The sequence below is a fragment of the Macrobrachium nipponense genome, chromosome 1, assembly GCF_015104395.2.
Source record: "Macrobrachium nipponense isolate FS-2020 chromosome 1, ASM1510439v2, whole genome shotgun sequence".
Taxonomy (NCBI): domain Eukaryota; kingdom Metazoa; phylum Arthropoda; class Malacostraca; order Decapoda; family Palaemonidae; genus Macrobrachium; species Macrobrachium nipponense.
Genome location: NC_087200.1, coordinates 77,519,643 through 77,539,642, shown reverse-complemented (window position 1 = coordinate 77,539,642; position 20,000 = coordinate 77,519,643). Strand labels below are relative to the sequence as shown.

The 20,000-nt window shown below is 35.6% G+C and overlaps 1 protein-coding gene across 7 annotated transcripts in view; it reads left to right on the top strand.

Moving 5' to 3' along the window:
* Positions 1–20,000, top strand: part of LOC135219392 (tyrosine-protein phosphatase non-receptor type 4-like) — a 523,112-nt gene that overhangs the window by 138,164 nt on the left and 364,948 nt on the right. For 2 of the 7 annotated variants that reach the window (XM_064256130.1, XM_064256134.1), the window contains exons 1-2: positions 14,201–14,817; positions 16,530–16,685. In XM_064256130.1, coding sequence (XP_064112200.1) covers positions 14,755–14,817; positions 16,530–16,685 — 219 coding nt within the window. In that variant the 5' untranslated portion in view covers positions 14,201–14,754. Of the gene's footprint in view, positions 1–14,197; positions 14,818–16,529; positions 16,686–20,000 lie in introns of those variants that run through there. The other 5 variants (XM_064256132.1, XM_064256131.1, XM_064256135.1 and 2 more) reach the window with 4 other exon arrangements.

Here is a 20,000-nt window from a genome sequence, read left to right as displayed (position 1 = left end):
GTGCACGTCGCTATGTTCTCTCTCTCTCTCTCTCTCTCTCTCTTTCTCATGTGTATATATATATATGTGTGTGTGTATATATACATACATACATATATATATATATATATATATATATATATATATTTATGTGCTATATATGTATGTATACTATACTGTATATGTGTATATATATGTAATATAGTTTATATCTCTCTTTTGGTGGTAGGTTAAGGGCAGGCTGACACTGAGGGGTGATAACCTTCCTGGTAAAGCAAATATTTTTGGGATGAGGTTGCCAGCTCAGCCTCACTAATGTTGAGAGTGCTTTTCTGGAACTGGCACCGATTTGTTGGCAGTACGTGCTGGTTCACCCTTTCAAGTCTGATCGGAAGATCAGATCTCTCCCTCTCTTCTCTCTCTCTCTCTCTCCCCTCTTCTCTCTCTCTATCATTACTATATATATATATCTATATATATAATATATATGTATTATATATTCTAATTATATAATCTATAGTTAATATATATTATACAATTAATACTATTAATAATATATATATATAAGAGAGAGAAGAGAGAGAGAGAGGAGAGAAGAGAGAGCTGGTTCTTCCGATTCATATTGGAAGGAATTTAAACAGACTGCCTTATAATGGAAAAGAAGGAAGGGCGTATAGCCTGATATAATATAATAATATATATTATATCTTATATTATATATTATGGATATATATAATATATATAATTACTATAATATATTATTCTTAATATATATATATATCATACATACCTATATATATTATATATATTATATCAGCTATACGCCCTTAACTTCTTTCCACTTATAAGGGGCAGTCTGGGTAAGTGTCTTTCCAACCTGGTTTTTAATCCACTACAGTCGACTCCCACCCCCCCCCCCCCCCCCCCCCGCCCCAAAAAAAAAAAAAAAAAAAAAAAAAAAACACTGTGTAGGTCTACAGAGGCCACAGCGGATTTTACAGGAATCGAATCCATACGATTATCCTTTTGTGAAATTGAACTCTGGTTCTTTTTGTATAAGTAACGAGTACAGACTCACACGTCTTGCTAATAACACGTACCTGGCTAAGAGTAGGCGAAGAAATAACCAGTTTTTTCTGGTCGGTACCGGATTGACATCCAGGATTCTCCTACGATAGTAGTTCGGGAATAAGTATAGCTAGGAAAAATACAAATTGTACTAAGAATTTGTGATATTTCTTATTTCTGAGAATGGATTTCAAACCTCTAATTTCCGATAGATCAAGCACCTGTAAAGGTTTTATTTTCTGGCTTTCTTGATTGTCTTCATTTGCTGGCGTGCCTCGTCGCAGGCTATGCCGAAGACGCCAGTTTATTCGTAGCCAATGCAACACTGATGTCAGCGATCTATTAACATTCTTGCCGAGTGTTTTTATTGACATGTAGAAAGTATTGGAAGTCTTTTAAATTTCTCTCAATTGGTAAAATAATAGGATATTCAAGTATACCCTTGTCTTGGTTAAATAATGAGAAGTTTTAAGAAAATGTCTTTTGGCGAAATGATGGAACATATCGAGAAAGTTCTCCACCACTGGTATGATTTTTTTTTTTTTTATCATTTCAGTGAAAAATTTGCAACAGCTTAGATCTAACAGTTTTTGTATTTTGTAAATGTCACACAAGTTGTAAATGACGAGTGGTCATCTTCCTTATATGATAAGTGATTTATTATTCGACTAATCGAGGAAAGAAGAGAATTGCTTCTCGTGTTGTGTGTTGATCGGAGCCTTGTTGATTCGAGGATTAAGACTTTCTAAGGAGTGATCATGCCTTCGAACTTTTAATTCGTTGTTTGCTGCCACAATCCCTTCTTTGCCTTAGTTTGGTAAGCAGATTTTTTTTATAGCGATTTATAACACGTGCCCTGCCAGTGATTGAAAACTTAGACGCGAGGATCTTACGTTAAATTAGGATTCGGAGAGTTTTAGCTTCAAACTTTCAAATATGGGTGAAGTTTTAATTGAGGGCAAGTCTCTTCAACTTTTCACATTAGGAATTATAAAACTCGGAAGGATTTGTTTACAGAAAAGGTGTTTTGGTTACCAAGTCGTTGAGGCTGCCCAGTCTAATAGCTTTATCGTTACTAGCAACTGTGAACCCCATGAGTGGGTCCAGTTGCTGAAATCTGTCCCCCCCCTCATGGATGTTATGTTAATTCAGGTTAGGGTATATGCTTTGTACTGCCATTGGCAAACTTCTTAGATACTCTTTAGGGAAGCCGTAGGGTTTTTATGTAGCCTGGTTAATACACAATAGCCCGTTTCATAGAAACATGGCTATTGATAAGTTAACCGCAAGGTCTAAAGATTAATATATAGGCATTGATGAACAGTGTGGGTGAGATATAGTTCATAAAGTAGAAAGGTACGATTTTGATGAGGTTAGGTTAGGTATATATCCCTTGAACCACCATTTCACAAATTTCCGCTGACGTTTAAAGGAGTAGGTGAGCTGAGTCTCCAAGTAGCCGATATGACTGACAGCCCTTTTTAGATCTGGTGCAGCGTGAATAACCGAAAGCAAACCCGCGCGCTATTGTGTTGGTATTGCGGGATGGAAACCACGAGATTGGGACCATTTGTTCCCATAAGCAAAGAATTGAGAAGCTTACTGAATTTCCCGCTAGGTTGTAATCGCGTCCTTTGCACGTAGAATGTCGGGGAGGAAATACAGGTTGTTTTGTTGGTCGTCACACGCGTGTTTGTATTTTCTGCACATTTTTGTGAATGCGGATTCCATGCTTATATTTTTATTGATGTTTGTGCAGGTAGTGTGTATCAGTGATGTAGTTATTTTCTTCATTGTAATTGTTATTGTTTTGTTGCTTTTGAGACTGACATTACAGGGGGTTGGAGGATATTGTGACATTATTGTTATTAATTATGAGGAGTTGTTCCTTTTATGATGATGATGATTATTTCGAGTGTTTACAGTCAACTAAATGCCGGGTATGTAAATTCATTGCTAACATCAACGGCCACAGTGGACTTTAACAAACTTTCCTACATCCTCTGCGTTGGTTGGGGATCAGTCCTACCTTGCCTTGCTGATGAGACGAACGTTCTAAGCTAGATTACGACGAGTGAATTGAGGAGAAAAGTATTAGAAAAGATATTTAGGGCCTAGGGCCATACTTAACTCACTTCTTTCCTCCACACTGCCCCTCCCCTCAAAAAAGAAAAAAAGTAAGAAAAAGAAACAGTGATTGATCTTATTCTCCAAATTGTGGTTGAGTATTTAAGGTGGATATTCATCCTTTTAAAGACCCAGACTTAAAAAAGAAAAGAAAAAAACTCCACCTTGTAAATTTAGCCGCAGTCTTTTCCTACTTGTTTTCGCTCCTGATCTCCCATTATATGTTTTATATATAATTTTTTTTTGTTTTTTTTTTCCGTTGCCAGTCTGCTATTAATTAGCTAACTGTATTCTTTGAGTGGTCCCGTTCCCTTGTGTTTCTACAACTTTCATGTGCAAAATTCAGGTTAAAAATTCTTTTAAGAATATCTTGAAGCTGGTGAAAAATATAGCACGACTCATTAAAAGAAAAACTTATTAGATAACTTTAACCCGTCAAATGTAGTCAAATTATTATAGATTAAAGTTATCTAGAGTATTTAGATAATATTGATTCATAGATTTGATAACTTAACCTGTCAGAATGCAGTCAAATTGATCAAAATAAAAATTGTCCAACATATATGAATTATATTTTCATATCATGTATTGTCATATGAAAAACCTTAAGCTGTAACGCCAGATAACTTATTATCTGAACGCTGTGAAAAATATAAGATAGACAATAATTCGATAAACAGTAAAATGTAGCTAAATGAATGTATCTTAAGGTGGTCCAATATATCTGAATTATTTAGAATCTGTAGGTGACATTCACCGGTTGAGAGTTCATTTTTATATTTGTAATTCGATAATCGGCCAAATGTAGTTAAATCAATGTATATCAAAGTTATCCAATATGTCTGACTTATATAGAACCTGTAGCCGACCTTCACCAGTTTAGTGTTCATTTTTATATTTCTTAAGGTTAATCGGTACGCTTTCAGTGAAGGCTCCAGGGGGTCATGACACCGAACAACTTACAGAACTATTCATTCATTCCATGAAGGCCTAGAAATCTTGAAGGAAAGGAATGAAGAAAATTTACCTTCCCAGTAGGATTCGAACCTGGCCCTGGGTGAGGTTAGGTTGGAGTAAAGAAGCTTGAAGGAAATGGAGGTTATGCGATGGTAATTTGGGTGTGGGAATCATAATGAGATTATTTTCAAGAAGATTCTATGGTTGGTTTTTAAGATATGGCGTCCCGCTCTTTCAGAGAAGGTCCTAGTACTCTGTTACAGTTCGGGAATATGCAACCCGGCTACGCTTGGGATAAGGCTGTGGTTAGTTCCCTAATCCTTATCATTACCAGACACAATACACTATATATACACATCCAACCGTCTCTGAAGTGTGATGTCCCTGTGAGGGAGAGCGTTATTGACTGTCCCGGATGCTGCTTAAGATGCAGAACTGTGTCCGACGGGTGAAAATAACCTCTTCCTCATCCCCTGGTTGATCTCCAACTCCCACTACCCTCGAATTTGTTGGGGATAAAATGCTTCTCAGAGAGAGAGAGAGAGAGAGAGAGAGAGAGAGAGAGAGAGAGAATTGCTTCGCTTCGCTAGAGTGAGGATTACTTACCTCTCCGAGAAGGTTGTATTCATATTATTTGAGGGTGTACAGTTTGACTAAATAGTGAGCACTCACTTTCTCTCTCTCTCTCTCTCTCTCTCTCTCTCTCTCTCTCTCTCTCTCTCCAAACTAACTGCGACATACAGAGAGAGAGAGAGAGAGAGAGAGAGAGGATTGCTTTGCAAGGTCCTCCAGTTTTATAATTATTTCAGGATATATATTTTGACTAAGTACTGAGCATTCACTCTCTCTCTCTCTCTCTCTCTCTCTCTCTCTCTCTCTCTCTCTCTCTCTCTCTCTCTCTGCATACTAGCTGCGAAATACAATAGTCAGCTAACAACCAGGTGATGTTTCACCACTTACTAGTTCGAAAATGATGTGTATTAGATGATATTCCTTTCCTTACCAGACCCTTGAGACCGAACTCTGGTTCCCTTTATGTGTGTGAGAGAGAGGAGAGAGAGAGAGAGAGAGAGAGAGAGGAGAGAGAGAGTTTTTGGTTGGCCATATATGGGGTATGTGAAGTATAGTTAGGGCCAAATTAAGCAGGGGGTTGGTGATGTGGGGGCGATGTGGTAGGGACCGTATTGAACATGAGCTTGATATTGAAATGGCTCCTCCCAAGAGGGGCTATAGACCTTGGTTTATTGGACACCCCCATCATCAGGCGAGAGGCGAGGCAATGTAAACAGATGTATAGGGACCCTAAAGGGTTTAGTATGCTCTTAACACTACTAGAGGTATTTGAGATGCTATTTTGTAAGATGATTCACAATCGTTCCAACGTATTGGACCAAATATAAAAACTTTATGAAGAGGGAATATTGTAATATATAATTCAGTGTCATCCAAAAATCCAAAACTCTTTTCTTATGGGACACTTTTAATAATTCCGGCCTATTTTTTGGACTTGAAAAGGAAAAGTTATTCATACACATTATGAGAGTCGAATAATTTAAGAGGTTGTGCAGTCGTTGGCTCGCTTTAGAAAGTTGTTCGAATTTCTTTGTCTTTACTTAGGTGACGTGCCTAGAACTAGAATTGTATCACCCGGTTAATTTTGTAGCTGTTGGTGTCTGTTTTAGAAGGTTGCTTGATTTCTACTATATCTTAAATTTGTTTTAGAAGGTTGCTTGATTTCTATTATATCTTGAATTTGTTTTAGGAGGTTGCTTGATTTCTATTATATCTGAAATTTGATTTAGAGGGTTGCTTTTTTTTCTATATCTTAAATTTATTTTAGAAGGTTGCTTGATTTCTATTCTATCTTAAATTTGTTTTAGAGGGTTGCTTGATTTCTACTGTATCTTAAATTAAATTTGTTATCGGGACTGTCTATACTTGTGTTCAATGTTCAGGTAATTTTGTAGTTTCTTGTGCGGATGGAGTTTTTTGTTTTTTTATTATCTTGGCTCGTTGACAATTGTTATTACACAAGTGGGTTTTTTTTAGTCATCATTGTGTAGTCTAAGGATTCACTGTGCATCCTGAATTTGTTGAGCCGACAAATTTCTTTCCGACTAAAAAATAAATAAATAAATAAATAGAATCCCCTTCGGTCAAGATCTATGAAAATATATTAATTCCGAGATAGAGCTCATTAGATATTAAAGGGCATTTGTAGCTCGATATATGTGTGATGAAGTTATGTGCTTGTTTGTGTGTGTGCACGCACCCGTGCTTGCTCTCGTTCTTACGAGGAAGTCGAAGTTTATATTCGCTCATCAATGGAGCAGATGAACGGTCCAGTGGTACTCATCCAAAGCACCTGATTCCTCGCCTTCCCTTTACTTCCTCTCTCTCTTATCCCTCTCCTTCTCCCTCTTGCTTTTTCCTTTCTTTTCATCTTCCTGTCATTAGCAAGCGGCGAATAATCCCCTTTCGCCCTTCATGATTAACGTCATCATCTCCCTCTCTCTTTCTTTCTTCTCTGCTTTCTCCGCTTGTAATTTAGTTTGGGGTTTCACTTACTTCTACTGAAAGGCAAAATGGAGACTCAAATGTTATTCCACATGATTCATAAAGCGAATGGTTCCATCGAGCATCATTGCTCATGGTGATAGTGCAACTTGGTTGCCTATTTGTGCCTCTGAGCAACGTGAATGCCTTAGTAGAATCGATTGGTTATATGGCGTTTGTGTTATATTAAATTTTTTAACCAGATTGATTTAAATTTGATATTATTCGTCTTAGATAATCCATAATGGCAAATATAAGATTTGAATTTTATATTATTCGGCTCAGATAACCCATAATGATAAATATAATTAGATAGTGATGCAAGAGAGTGTTATCTACTTCCACCTAAGTTTGTTTCACCCTATTTTGTCTGTTTCTGTCAGATTTAATCGAATCATTGAGGCGTCTTGTTATTTTACTACGTGATTGGCGTCAAACGTTAATTTTATAGTCGTGTCATTCCACGTGATCATTCGAATGAAGTAGTGTCCGAGTAGAATCTCAGTTATCCCGCCCCTTTTAGTAGAAGATTTGTATAAAGCATGAAGACTTCTTTTACTCCGCATGTTCATTATATAATAAGATTACCAGATTCTAGTTATTTCCTGTCAAGCATTTTCGTCGGGTCGCTGTTACGGTCTCAGCAGGTGATCGTCCAAATCTGTTTGGCAGCGTCAGCTTCCAACCCCCCTCCCCCTCCCCCTACACACACCAACACAACCTCCCCCCACCCTTCCCCTTTCCTTCACCACTTCTCTTTCCACTCTCGCTTTCTCCTGCTCTCTCTCTCTCTCTCTCTCTCTCTCTCTCTCTCTCTCTCTCTCTCTCGTTGCTTTACCCGCTTTTCCCTTTTCATTCATTGGGTTATTCATTTGAGATCATGAAAACTTCCTCTTATTATTCAGCTGGGGTTATAAACAATCTCTCTCTCTCTCTCTCTCTCTCTCTCTCTCTCTCTCTCTCTCTCTCTTTTTGCCTGTTACGTAGATTCCCTTGGTCATGTCCGTCCTTTTAGGGAAAACTTTTGGAATAGGGGAATGTTGATTTGCATTAATGGTAGGGTGCTATTCGATACTTCAATGAGCGTACTAATCAATAATTCTCTCTCTCTCTCTCTCTCTCTCTCTCTCTCTCTCTCTCTCTCTCTCTGTAACACGTGCTTGGCGTGGTCTGTTAGACTTAGTATTTACGAGTCGTAATGGTGCTTTTGTTTCACTTACGGGAAAGTGATGTCAGATTTTGATGGCAGGTATTTGTATGCGTGTAGTCATACATCAGTACATACTGTATGTATATATACAAATGTGTTATATATATATATTATATATATATATATATATATATATATATATATACATACACGTGTGCGTGTATTATGCATGTGTAGATTCAATATATATATTATCTATATATATATATATACGCGTGTGAGTGATTTAGATGTGTATATTCATGTTAGATATATATAATTATATATATATATATAAAATAATATCTTATATTATATATATATATAGAGAGAGAGAGAGAGAGAGAGGTACCGAGAGAGGAGAGAGAGAGAGAGAGAGAGCAGAGATTAGTAGTGCATTATATACCAGATATTTATTCGATTGTGTTGGATCGCTGTCAGAATTGTTGAGAACCAGATGACTAAAACTGGAGTTACTCGCAGAGGTGAAAAGGTGTGTGTAGAAAATACACCGATATGACCTCACAGTTATTATACAAAAACAGTATACGTATTGTTTGGATTTATTTCGAGAGAGCGTGCGTTTATGAGGAAACTTGAGGGGTTTATCAAAGCATCTTTTCTGAGAGGTATTGTGGCACCAAATTCTGGAGATCATAATGTGATGCTGGGATTGGAGGTCTGGGGAAGATTTGAGACCGTGCGGGCAATATGTTCGGCCACGTTTCTCTTCCCGCTTTGCATATCATTGATTTCTAATGTCTGGAGATCTTTCCATATGCATACCAAGTTCTGCCCCTCTCTCTCTCTCTCTCTCTCTCACGTCCGTCCGAGTGGGATTGCTCCTGGTTCGCAACCGAGTCCACCCGTGTTGATTCCTGGGGAGAGGAAAGGTCGGTATTAGAGTGTTTCCTCGATAAACTAGAGTGCCTGTGTTGACATTAACAGTGTGTAAGTACCTGGGTGTTAGTCATTGTTGTGGGTCGTAGGGGGTTTTGTGTGTGTGTATATATACATATTTTAATACACATATGTATATATATAAATTGATATATATATATATATATATATATATATATATATATATATATAATTCACGTTTTATATACTTCGTGATCAAGTTATTCATATATATATATATATATATATATATATATATATATATATATATATATTATAGAGAGAGAGAGAGAGAGAGAGAGAGAGAGAGAGAGAGAGAGAGAGAGAGAGAGAGAGAGATATCAGACGTTAATGATTATTATTATTCCGTCAGACTTTATTGTAAAAACTGGTAAAATCTCTCTCTCTCTCTCTCTCTCTCTCTCTCTCTCTCTCTCTCTCTCTCTCTCTCTCTCTCTCTCAATTCTATTTCTGTTTGACACATCTTATGTAGTTCCAAGTCAGGCTTACTTCAATGTTAATAACCAAGTACAAATAATGACCGAATTGAGACGGTCGAGGGCTTTGACAAAATCCCTCAACCCCCGAAAGGAGAAACCATATCCAAGTAATTCTCTCTCTCTCTCTCTCTCTCTCTCTCTCTCTCTCTCTCTCTCTCTCTCTCTCTCATGAAGGTAAAACGCTCGTTCTGTTCAGTAGTTGGTACCGGGACCTAAAAATAAACGCAAGATGTGATGAAAGGTTCAGTGTATCTGTGGAAGTGTCAAAAATATTGTAGCGGTAACTTTCTAATTTAAGAACTGTTGGTGTTTTCTATTTTTTATAATGAAGATGTTTATATTTTTTCTTCTTTTTATAATAATGATGTTTATTGTTATTTTTCTATTTTTCGTAATGATGATGTTTATAATTTGTTCATTTTTTATGATGATATTTATATTGTTGATAGAATTTTCAGTGGACCACATAAACTATATCCCATAGAGGGGGTAGTGCCATCAGTGCACCTCATGTGGTGCACTGTAGTCATTACTTAAGGGTCTTTGCATCGTACATTCGGGCCCCTAGCTGCAACATCTTTCATTCTATTTACTATACCTCCGTTCATATTTTCTTTCTTGTATTCTTACTTTCCACTCTCACCTAACAAGTTCGAGGTTTTCCCCTTTAAAACCTTTTACTCTCAATTTTCCATTGAGCGTCGAATGACTCCATAGGTCCCAGCGCTTGGTCTTGGGCGTAAGTCATGTATTCCAACATTAAATTCACTCTAAAGAGTCGCAGATATATCCTACGAAAAAAGGCTGGTGTGGATCTGAGAGTAGAACCCGGGAGTAGCACACAGTGATCAATAAAGTAAATTGGGACAGTTGTCCAGGATGCGTCGATCCCACTTAAGTAAACAAAGGACCTCACTGCTTTCACTAAGCCTGACAGGACAGACATACGTTTAACTTTCGTACCGGCACGCATTTTCCCGAAATGTAACCAAGCACCGGGAACTTTCGGTGAAAAAAGCAAAAGCTAACCATTGAATTTTCTTGAAAATAATCTCATTATGTTTCCCCACACCCAAATGACGGGTGTGGGAAAAATGCCTGAACCCAACCTAATCTAACACCTAGGAGCATGTCAAAAAAAAAAAAAAAAAAAAAAAAAAAAAAAAAAGCGGGGCTGGTGCAATACTAGCATACGTCTCAGAAATTACCAGGACCTTTTGTGCCTTTTTTTCTCTTTTCTTTTAAAATCTAAATTTGAATTAGATTGTCCGAGTTTTCTCTTGTGGCGTTAACTGAAGGATAATGGCGATTAATATTAAGATAACGCTTATTCGGGATACGTGCAAGATTTTCCCCTCAAACAAACAAGTTGTAAACAATATATATATATATATATATATATATATATATATATATATATATATAAATATATATATACCTAACATTACATAACGTGAAGTGGTCTTCGTAATTTATATGCATACTAGGTACTACTTATAATAACAACAAGGATCAGATGAAAAGGGCACAAATTAAACATGGCATTTCTAAATTCAGTACATCAAATAAATTAAAATGTGCTAAAATCTACGGTCAAGTAGAGTCTTGTTTCACCAACGAAAATTGAAATAAATTTGCCATGGTTTATTAAAAACAATTGTTCTTCACTGCTTAACAGGCACGTTATTTATTTTTTTTTTTTACTTTTTCACTTTTTCATTCTAATAAAAAATTCATAAATACCCTATCCTAAAATTCATTTATCTTTAACTCAACGCGTAACACCTTTTTCAGACATTGTTTAGGCTCTTTCATAGGACTTTCCAACCTCCCCAATCCCAATAACAACAACAATTTGTAGGTTTATATGGGGACATAGTATATTTTAGAAATAAATCTCTCTGGAGAGCTTTCAGGAATCCGTTCGATTCCCGAAACCTCTATGTAGAGATGTATTCTTAATAAAATATATGTACACATACATCACTTGATTTGATTCTCCATGAGGATTATTGATAATATAGTATATACGAGGTTGTACTTTACTTTGTACCTAATTCATGACTTTCGTCCTACATGGGGATTCGTTAATGAAAAACATCCGTGCCATATGATTAATTGACATGTTACCACATAAGCCGTGAGTTCAAGAAATTTTGTTTCATATAAACATAATTATGGGTGATGAAAATATTTGTGGTGTACACACTCACTCACACAACACATAAGTCTGTGTACGTATGTATGTATGTATATGTGTGAGTTTATGAATAGACTCACATTTTTATATGTATATTTATTTGTTTATTTATTTATTTATTTATTTATTTATTTATTTATTTATTTATTACATATATAATGTACACAGCAATAATAAGCCGTTCCCCTTAAAGGGGGTGCTATAGAAAAACAACATTAATCTCTCCCATATTGATTCTTTGTGTAGATATTTATGTACATATATTTAATAACTAGTGCAAATACTCATTTTTATCCCGGTAGTGGGATAGTGCCTTCATTGCACCTCACGTGGTGCATTGTAGGCACTATAGAAAGGTGGTTTGCAACGCCCGTTCTTCCCTTAGCTGCAAATACTTTTTAGCCTTTTACTTGGCCCCATTCCCACTTTCTTCCAGTTTGCTGTCCAACCTCTTCAACTCGTTCTTGAGCTCTGAGTGGCTGAAAGTGCCCAAGTGCTTGTCTTTCTAGACAGAGTTTTGTCAATGTAATCGTATCAAAGCCTCATTGCGAGATCAGTTCTTGTAAGTTTGATGACATATTAGCCTACAGATAGTAAATCATGTAGAAACTTTGGAAAATCTTTGCTTTTATTAAGATGCTTATGTTTTCTAGGGATTTATATTACAATTGGGACTGGATATTTCAACGTGTCCTGTGAAAACCTTCGAAATTGAAGTGGTTAAGTGTCCAAGTGAACTGACCTGAAAAGCATTGAAACTTCTAAATAAAAAAAAAGTTTTGGACTTAATAAAGCAGAAATATAAAACTAATATTGAATTTCATCTGAAATGTATATGCAACTTCCATGTGTATAAAACAAGTGTCCTCAGGTAAAAGTACTGCCGTAAACATTCAGTCTTCGTAATCATCATGAAAAAGTGACTTTTGCCTTGTAAAGTTTCACCAAGAACTCGATTTGTCTTCTGTGAGTTCTAAAAGCGTGATATAAAGTCTGATTCTTCAATACAGAATAGTTGCGTTACAATCGTAGCGATTGTGAGTTTTGAGTGACAACCTCAAGTCCCCGTGATCTTCATCATTGTCCCAAGAGGAAAACAAATGTTCATAACTGTTCAAATCTACGACGAACAACATCGATTCCTTTCACTGCCATGTAAGTGATTTTGGTGATGGCCTATGATCGTTAGAAGCATCATCATCTTTTCGTCACTGCCATCGAAATGTAATTCCCATATATGCAGCCAGCATCTTAAAAACAAGTAACCATTTTCATCGTGTTTTTCTCTGCAATGCAAGATCTGTGTTGATGCTGATCCTGTTTCATAGTTCCGTCTACGTCACCTGCTTTTTGATGACGTGATCAATATCGTAATTAACGCAAGCTTAAGTGTCTCTTTCCATCAAAGTGATACAAAATATAGCAAATAGATTTTTCACAACAGGTAAAATTTTCCTATGAACCGAAGTGGTCGCTAACCTTTCATAGTCGTTTTAAAAAGAAGTACAATATGTCAATGCTGCTGTGTCAGCAACAGAAAAAGAAATAAGTTTGTCTTGTCAATGAACGTGAGAAGAATTACGATTTAACCGATTTTTTTTTTATCTTCGTCAAGGACGATTTCATTATTCCCGTCGCCATTATTGATCGCCATCGAAAAAGTCATTTTGGACGAGGCTCCTCGTCATAGTCAACACTGCCTTAAAAATCTGAAGCGGTTTGGCCTTGTAACACTGTCGTGGTTGTGATGTGCCTGTCTGTCTGTCTGTGTCTGAGTTTGTAGAACTCTGCGTAGTGTATTGTGTTGACCCCTCGGTGAAGAATACAAACCCGTTTTCTGTGCGTGTTTACCCTAGGTCTAAGGAACGTTGAAAAGAAAACAGAGCTTGTTTGTGAAGTGCTGTTACACCAAAGAAAGGAGAACGAAAAACCTTCTGGTATGCGTTAGGCGTTAAGGTTTTTGGAAACTTCAAGCTGGACTAAACCTCGCTTCAAGTGCTCGTGTTTCATGGTTCCAGCTGACTCCAAGCTTGAGTCCAGTGCTTTGAGTTGTTAGGATTCCAGCGGACTTCAAGCTTGAGTTGAGTTCTTACGTGTTCCTTGGTTTTGGGAACTTCAAGCTTGAGTTTTGCGGTCCTTGAGTGCTTTTGTTCACAGCTTGCATCAAGTGCTTGCACCTTTGGAGTGTAGAGAAAATATATTTAAGTCTGTGGACAAAGTGCATCAAATTTAAACGTATCTTAACAACCATTGGACTTGAAAGTCAAGAGTTGGGGTGTAAGGAACACTTGGTATACAAACTGTGCGTCAAGAGTAAAGAGTTTTGTTATACAAGGGACGCTGGGAAAATTTCCAACTCACAGGACTGGCCCTTTGATATAAACGGCTGTTGTTCAGATTAGTCAAGGATAATTTGAAGTTAAGGTTCTTTATTGATGTACAGTGTGTTCGTGGATTTTGTGATTTTTGTCGAAAGTGACTTCCATCCTATCAAGATTTTTACGTAAAATTGCTAGTGTATAATCCTTGTGAGTTGCAGTGAATTAGATATTTAGAATTTGTCAATTCCTATGTCGAACGTGTTAGTTAGTTAAGTTTTTAGGGACCAAAAACTAGCCTTAGAATTACAAAAGAATTATTTGAAAAAGGAAATGATATTGACGTTGGTGCTCCGAAAGGGAAAAGTTCAGATTGGTTGAATTCGATATGCACCACTGGTATACATTGAACGAGTAGTCATTTGGTCCGTGATAAAGAAGATAAAAGAAACTAGACGTGTTCGTTCTTTGAACTGTGACAATGTGAGTTGTATTGTGACTGATTTACGTTGTGGAATACTTTAGGATTAAGGATTTTGAAACTTTTTTTTTTGTGTAGACATTTTTCTCTAGAGGAAAGAATTTTGCTTAGAAAATAGCACTTGCTCATAGTTTTAACACCAGACGATGTGACGATTCCTGGCGTAAGCCCTGGGATGAAAGCAAAACATAAATAGTGTTCGCCGGTGACGGAAAAACAAGAGACATTTGACAGTCCAATAAGATGACGTTTCCATTCCATCCCAGTCAAATTCAAGACTCGTGCCAGGTGTATAAATAAAACTTATCTACAATTTTGCGCCCGAACGGGATAGCAACAGACTGGAAAGTCAAAAAACGCGAGTCGCCATCACTGTCAGCTGATAACGCAGCGTGTGAAAAAAAAAAAAACTTTATAAACATTAAAAAAAAGGAAAATTAAACATTTTGAAAAAAAGAAAAAAATTATAAACAATCGGAATGCTGCTCTTCATGGTCCTCCCGCGACGCCTCCCCAATTTCGTACACATCTACCTTCTTCAGGTGGGTGGGTGGATCTGTTGCAAGAAAGTCCCTTCCATGTGATATTCGTGTCTTGACCCGTGACCTTGAAAAGTGGACGTTTCTGTTGCATGAACGGTACTGTGTTATTTCGTTTCAATTCTGGTATTAATAGTTTGATATAAATCCATTTTTGACGCGGTGATAAGACATTGAATAGTATATTGTTAGAACAATGCTTTCTGTATTTATCGTTTAAACGTCTAATTTCCTCTGTACTTTAGAGATGATAAAATATTTAAAGTTTATATTTAGTTGACTGAATCATTGCGTGTTTTCTTCTCTATGTATTGCATTGAGATTCCTTGAATGGTGATAAAATCTCGAAAATAGGCGTGCTTTTTATTTATCTATTATTTGCTTGAACGGCAATCTGTTTTTTTTGTAGCGCTACTTGTACGACACTGTACTTTTTCTGTAGCTCTGTGTTTTTTTTTTTATCCCCTTCGATAACTTCCTGTTTTTATTTAAAGTGCTGATAATCTCTCGACGTGATACCATATTACATTCTCCTTATCTTACCGTTTCTCGATGTGTCATACTTTTTGTCAGCCTCTGTTTGAAATGGAGGTGGTCTTGGTATGGGTGTCCATTTTATTTGTATTCGTCTTTCTGATATCATTGCCGTTGGCGGTGTTTGAGCAGATTGGTTAAATGCTTGCTCAGGTTTATACTTACTCTTGGTCATTATTTAAAAATGCATGAATGGCTGTATTCAAGGATACCAAGGTATTAAGAGGAGGTAAGTTGCCTATGCAGGTAAAGGCTTTTGTTTGGGCTGTATTACCTTTTTATTATTATTATTATTATTATTGTTGTTGATGTTGTTGTTGTTTTTATAATGTAATGATGATAATTCTACCCGTAAATGCATATTATAAATAAACCATAAACCATTTTACACACATTATTTATATGTATATATATGTAAGTATATATATATATATATATATATATATATATATAATATATATATATATACATACATACATACATATCATACATACATACATATATTTACATTATAGATAGATAGATAGATATGAGATACATCAAATATGAATATTGCATTGTATGTAACAGTTACTTTAATTCCCATCCCTCTTTTTGTTTTAGTAATTCTTCACAACAGTTATTTAATAGTCTTATTTATACTACTGAAAGCTTAGGCTTTCTGTGCATTTATATGTAGAACATCCAAAGAGTTTTTGTTCCCACGAAGTTGCAGTTTATTTATCTAGTTGTGTATTTAGTTATTTAGTTTATTTATTTCTTGTTTGTTATTTGGAATTACACACGTACACATATTTAATATAATATATATATATATATATATATATATATATATATATATATATATATATATATATATATATATATATATATATATATATATAATATATATATATACATTTTTTATAATTAACTGATTTTTAAATGTAATACATGTCTGAACTTTCGTGAAGTGTAATTTTTCTGTATTTTATTTACTGTGTGTAGAGATTTTGTTTTTGTAGTGAGAGTCATTGTTATTGTAGTTGCTTCTGGTTGTTTCCATTTTTTTTTTTCGTCCATCGACATTATATTTAAACGGTTATTTTATATTTAAAGGAAATTTGGTTATATTCCTTATAATCCTGCCACGTTACTCTGATCTTAGTAATGTACGAAGTCGTGCGTGTCTTTTCCTGCAGGAGGGGATGCTGGAGGGCGTGTCGCGGCGTACCTTCGGGGGATCGTCAGGGACGTACAACGTTCGAGCCTCGGAGCTGGCGCGCCACAAAGCCCTCAAGACGTTGCGCGTTCAGGTTGCCTTCCTCGATGACTCCACGCAAGTCTTCGAAATTGAGGTAAGCCTCTCCTACCTCCACTCTTCCTCAGGGAGTGTACACGCGCTTCTGAACCAGACGTTTTTGTTTTTTAAGATGAAAGACGAATGAAATGGACTATTTTGTAGAATAATCCAAATGAAAAACCAGTTGATTGTGCAAAAATAAAGTTTATTTCTTATAGAATGCACATTAAAAGGTCAGTTAATTGCTTAGAATATAGTTCATGTGTTTATTTTTAAGCGGAAAGCCTGATGGAAGGAAAATATTGTAGAATAATCCAAAATAAAAAGGCAGTTGATTTTTTAAGATTAAAGTTTGCTTGTTTATTTTTCAAAAGGAAAGGCCGATGGAACAAACAATTTTTTAGAATAATCCATATTAAAAAGACAGTTGATTGTTTAAGATTTAGATTTGTTTGTTTTTATTTTTCAGAGGAATTCTGTTGTTTGTTTGTTTGTTTTTCAAGAGGAATATGTTTGTTTATTTTTCAAAAGGAAAGGCCGATGGAACAAACAATTTTTTAGAATAATCCATATAAAAAAGACAGTTGATTGTTTAAGATTAGATTTTGTTTGTTTATTTTTCAAGAGGAAAGGCCGATGGAACTGACTATTTTTTAGAATAATCCAAGGTAAAAAGACAGTTGATTGTTTAAGAATAAATGTTAGAAAGGAAACATTTTTTATTTCAGATAAAATTACAAGGGCAAGAGATTTTCTTTGAAAAATAATGGCTTATGTCAAAGGCATTTTTAAAATTAAAGGCCAATTGAACGAAAAGCTTTTGCTTGCTATCTTTAAGGAATTTGGTCCGTGAGAAAGGCAGATTTCTCTTTGTAATAACAAAAGCTAGTGAGAAACATTTTGCTAACACAAACATGGAAATGAGAAAGGCAAGTGTTTTTTTTTTATGATACAAAAACTCATTTTTTTTTTATACTTATTAAGACCCGTGACTATTGTGATGGGTAATTTATTTGTACTTTATGAGGAGAGGCCAGGAAATAAGCAATTTTTTTCTTAAGTGCGGAGGCGAGTGTAACAAGCAGATTTTTCTTTAAAAGAGCAATGGTCATTGGACCAGCAATTCTTTTTGACATTTGTTCAAGAGCTAGGGTGTATGGAAAGGACAACTGTATTTTTAAGAGCAAACGCAAATGGGACGGGTAGCAACCTAATACCGTATACTACTTGCCCAACCCTCATTTTGACGTAATTTGATCTTGTTTTTTTTTTACCTACTTTTGAAAACACCGTAGTTTCAAATTGACATCAGAATGACTAACATCAATGAAAACCACTAACATTTCACAGTCTGATCAAAGAAAGGCATCGGTAAACAAATCATTTATAGAGAAAGGTAAAATAGTTGATTTGTTTTTTATTACCACTTTAATGCGTAGTTGGCATAAATAATAATTTTGCAAAGTTTGTAACTAATTTTCTTATGGCAAAATGTAGACATTTTTGTGGTGACTAACTTGAAGTTTTAATTCTTACTGTTTTTCTTTTTAAATTTTACTCTGCTGTTTTAGACAAGCGGTAATACCGACTTCAATTCTTTTTTTCTTATGCTTTTGTGAACATACAGTAATCCATTAAAACTGTCCACCTTTAAAACGGCAGAAGAGAAAGCGCTATAACACGTAAAACTTGACGTTTTAGACAGAATTTCCTGAAAAAAAAAAACATCGTTAAGCGTAGTTAAAATGGGTGCTCTCCAGTTGGGTGTGTGTAAAAGAAAAGTAGACTTGTATGTAGTAGTATTGGTTATCTTTTTCTTTTTTTTCCTTAGCTCACGGCCCATTTTTGGCTAGTAGTTTTTTTATTTTCGAGTACTTGATCTGAAACACGTAGTAAAATTTACCTTTGTATAATATGAATCTATTTTTGACGTTGCTCACATATTTTGTAATTAAAACAAAACTCAAGCAAATTAGATTTTCTTATATAGGAAGGACCCGTAGATAATAGTTACTAGTGGAATAATAATAATAATAATAATAATAATAATAATAATAATAAAATAATAATAATAAGAATAATAATAATAATAATAATAATGATAATACCATGGGACGCCAGAGTAGTTGAGAAAGAAAGAGAAAAAATTGATACGTATCAAGACCTTAAAGTAGAAATAAGAAGGACATGGGATGTGCCAGTGAAAATTATACCTATAATCATAGGAACACTAGGCACGATTCCAAGATCCTTGAAAAGAAACCTGGAAAAACTAGATCCCGAAGTAGCTCCAGGACTCATGTGCTTCCAGAAATAGAGCACATAGTGAGAAAAGCCACCCAGTCGAATAAGGTGATGTGATAGAAAAAAAAGAAAAAGAGAAGAAAAAAGGATATAAAAAAAATAATAACAATACTGACGCCACTAAAGTACTATGGCTCATCTTAAAATAATAATAATAATAATAATAATAATAATAATAATAATAATAATCAGCTACATTGCAGTAATAAGTTAAGTGGTACGAGCACCAACCTGAGGGAGTGATAGAAAACGATCAGGCAAAGATCCTCTGGGACTATGGTATCAGAACGGATAGGGTGATACGTGGCAAACAGACCAGACGTGACGTTGATTGACAAAGTCAAGAAGAAAGTATCACTCATTGATGTCGCAATACCATGGGACACCAGAGTTGAAGAGAAAGAGATGGGAAAAATGGATAAGTATCAAGATCTGAAAACAGAAATAAGGAGGATATGGGATATGCCAGTGGAAATCGTACCCATAATCATAGGAGCACTAGGCACGATCCCAAGATCCCTGAAAAGGAATCTAGAAAAACTAGAGGCTGAAGTAGCTCCAGGACTCATGCAGAAGAGTGTGGATCCTAGAAACGGCACACATAGTAAGAAAAGTGATGGACCCCTAAGGAGGTAGGATGCAACCCGGAACCCCACACTATAAATACCACCCAGTCGAATTGGAGGACTGTGATAGAGCAAAAAAAAAATAAATAAATAAATAAATAATAATAACAACAATAATAATATTACTGACGTCACTAAAATACAAAGGCGCATCTAAGAAAAAATGAAATAAAAAATAATAATACTGACGCCATTAAAATACTAAGGCGCATCTTTTCAGTCGTACAACAATTTCGGATGGGTATTTCGATAAAGAACGTTATAGCCACTACATGAAAATTACATATATTTGGAAAATTCATAACATTTAATAAACGATAGATGATTCGCTATATTTACAATTCAAGTTAGCTGTTGCCTTCAGTCACATCCCTCCAACACGACGCCCAGTAGGCAGTTGTTATACAAATCGAATGAAACTGGTGTTGAAATCCACGCAT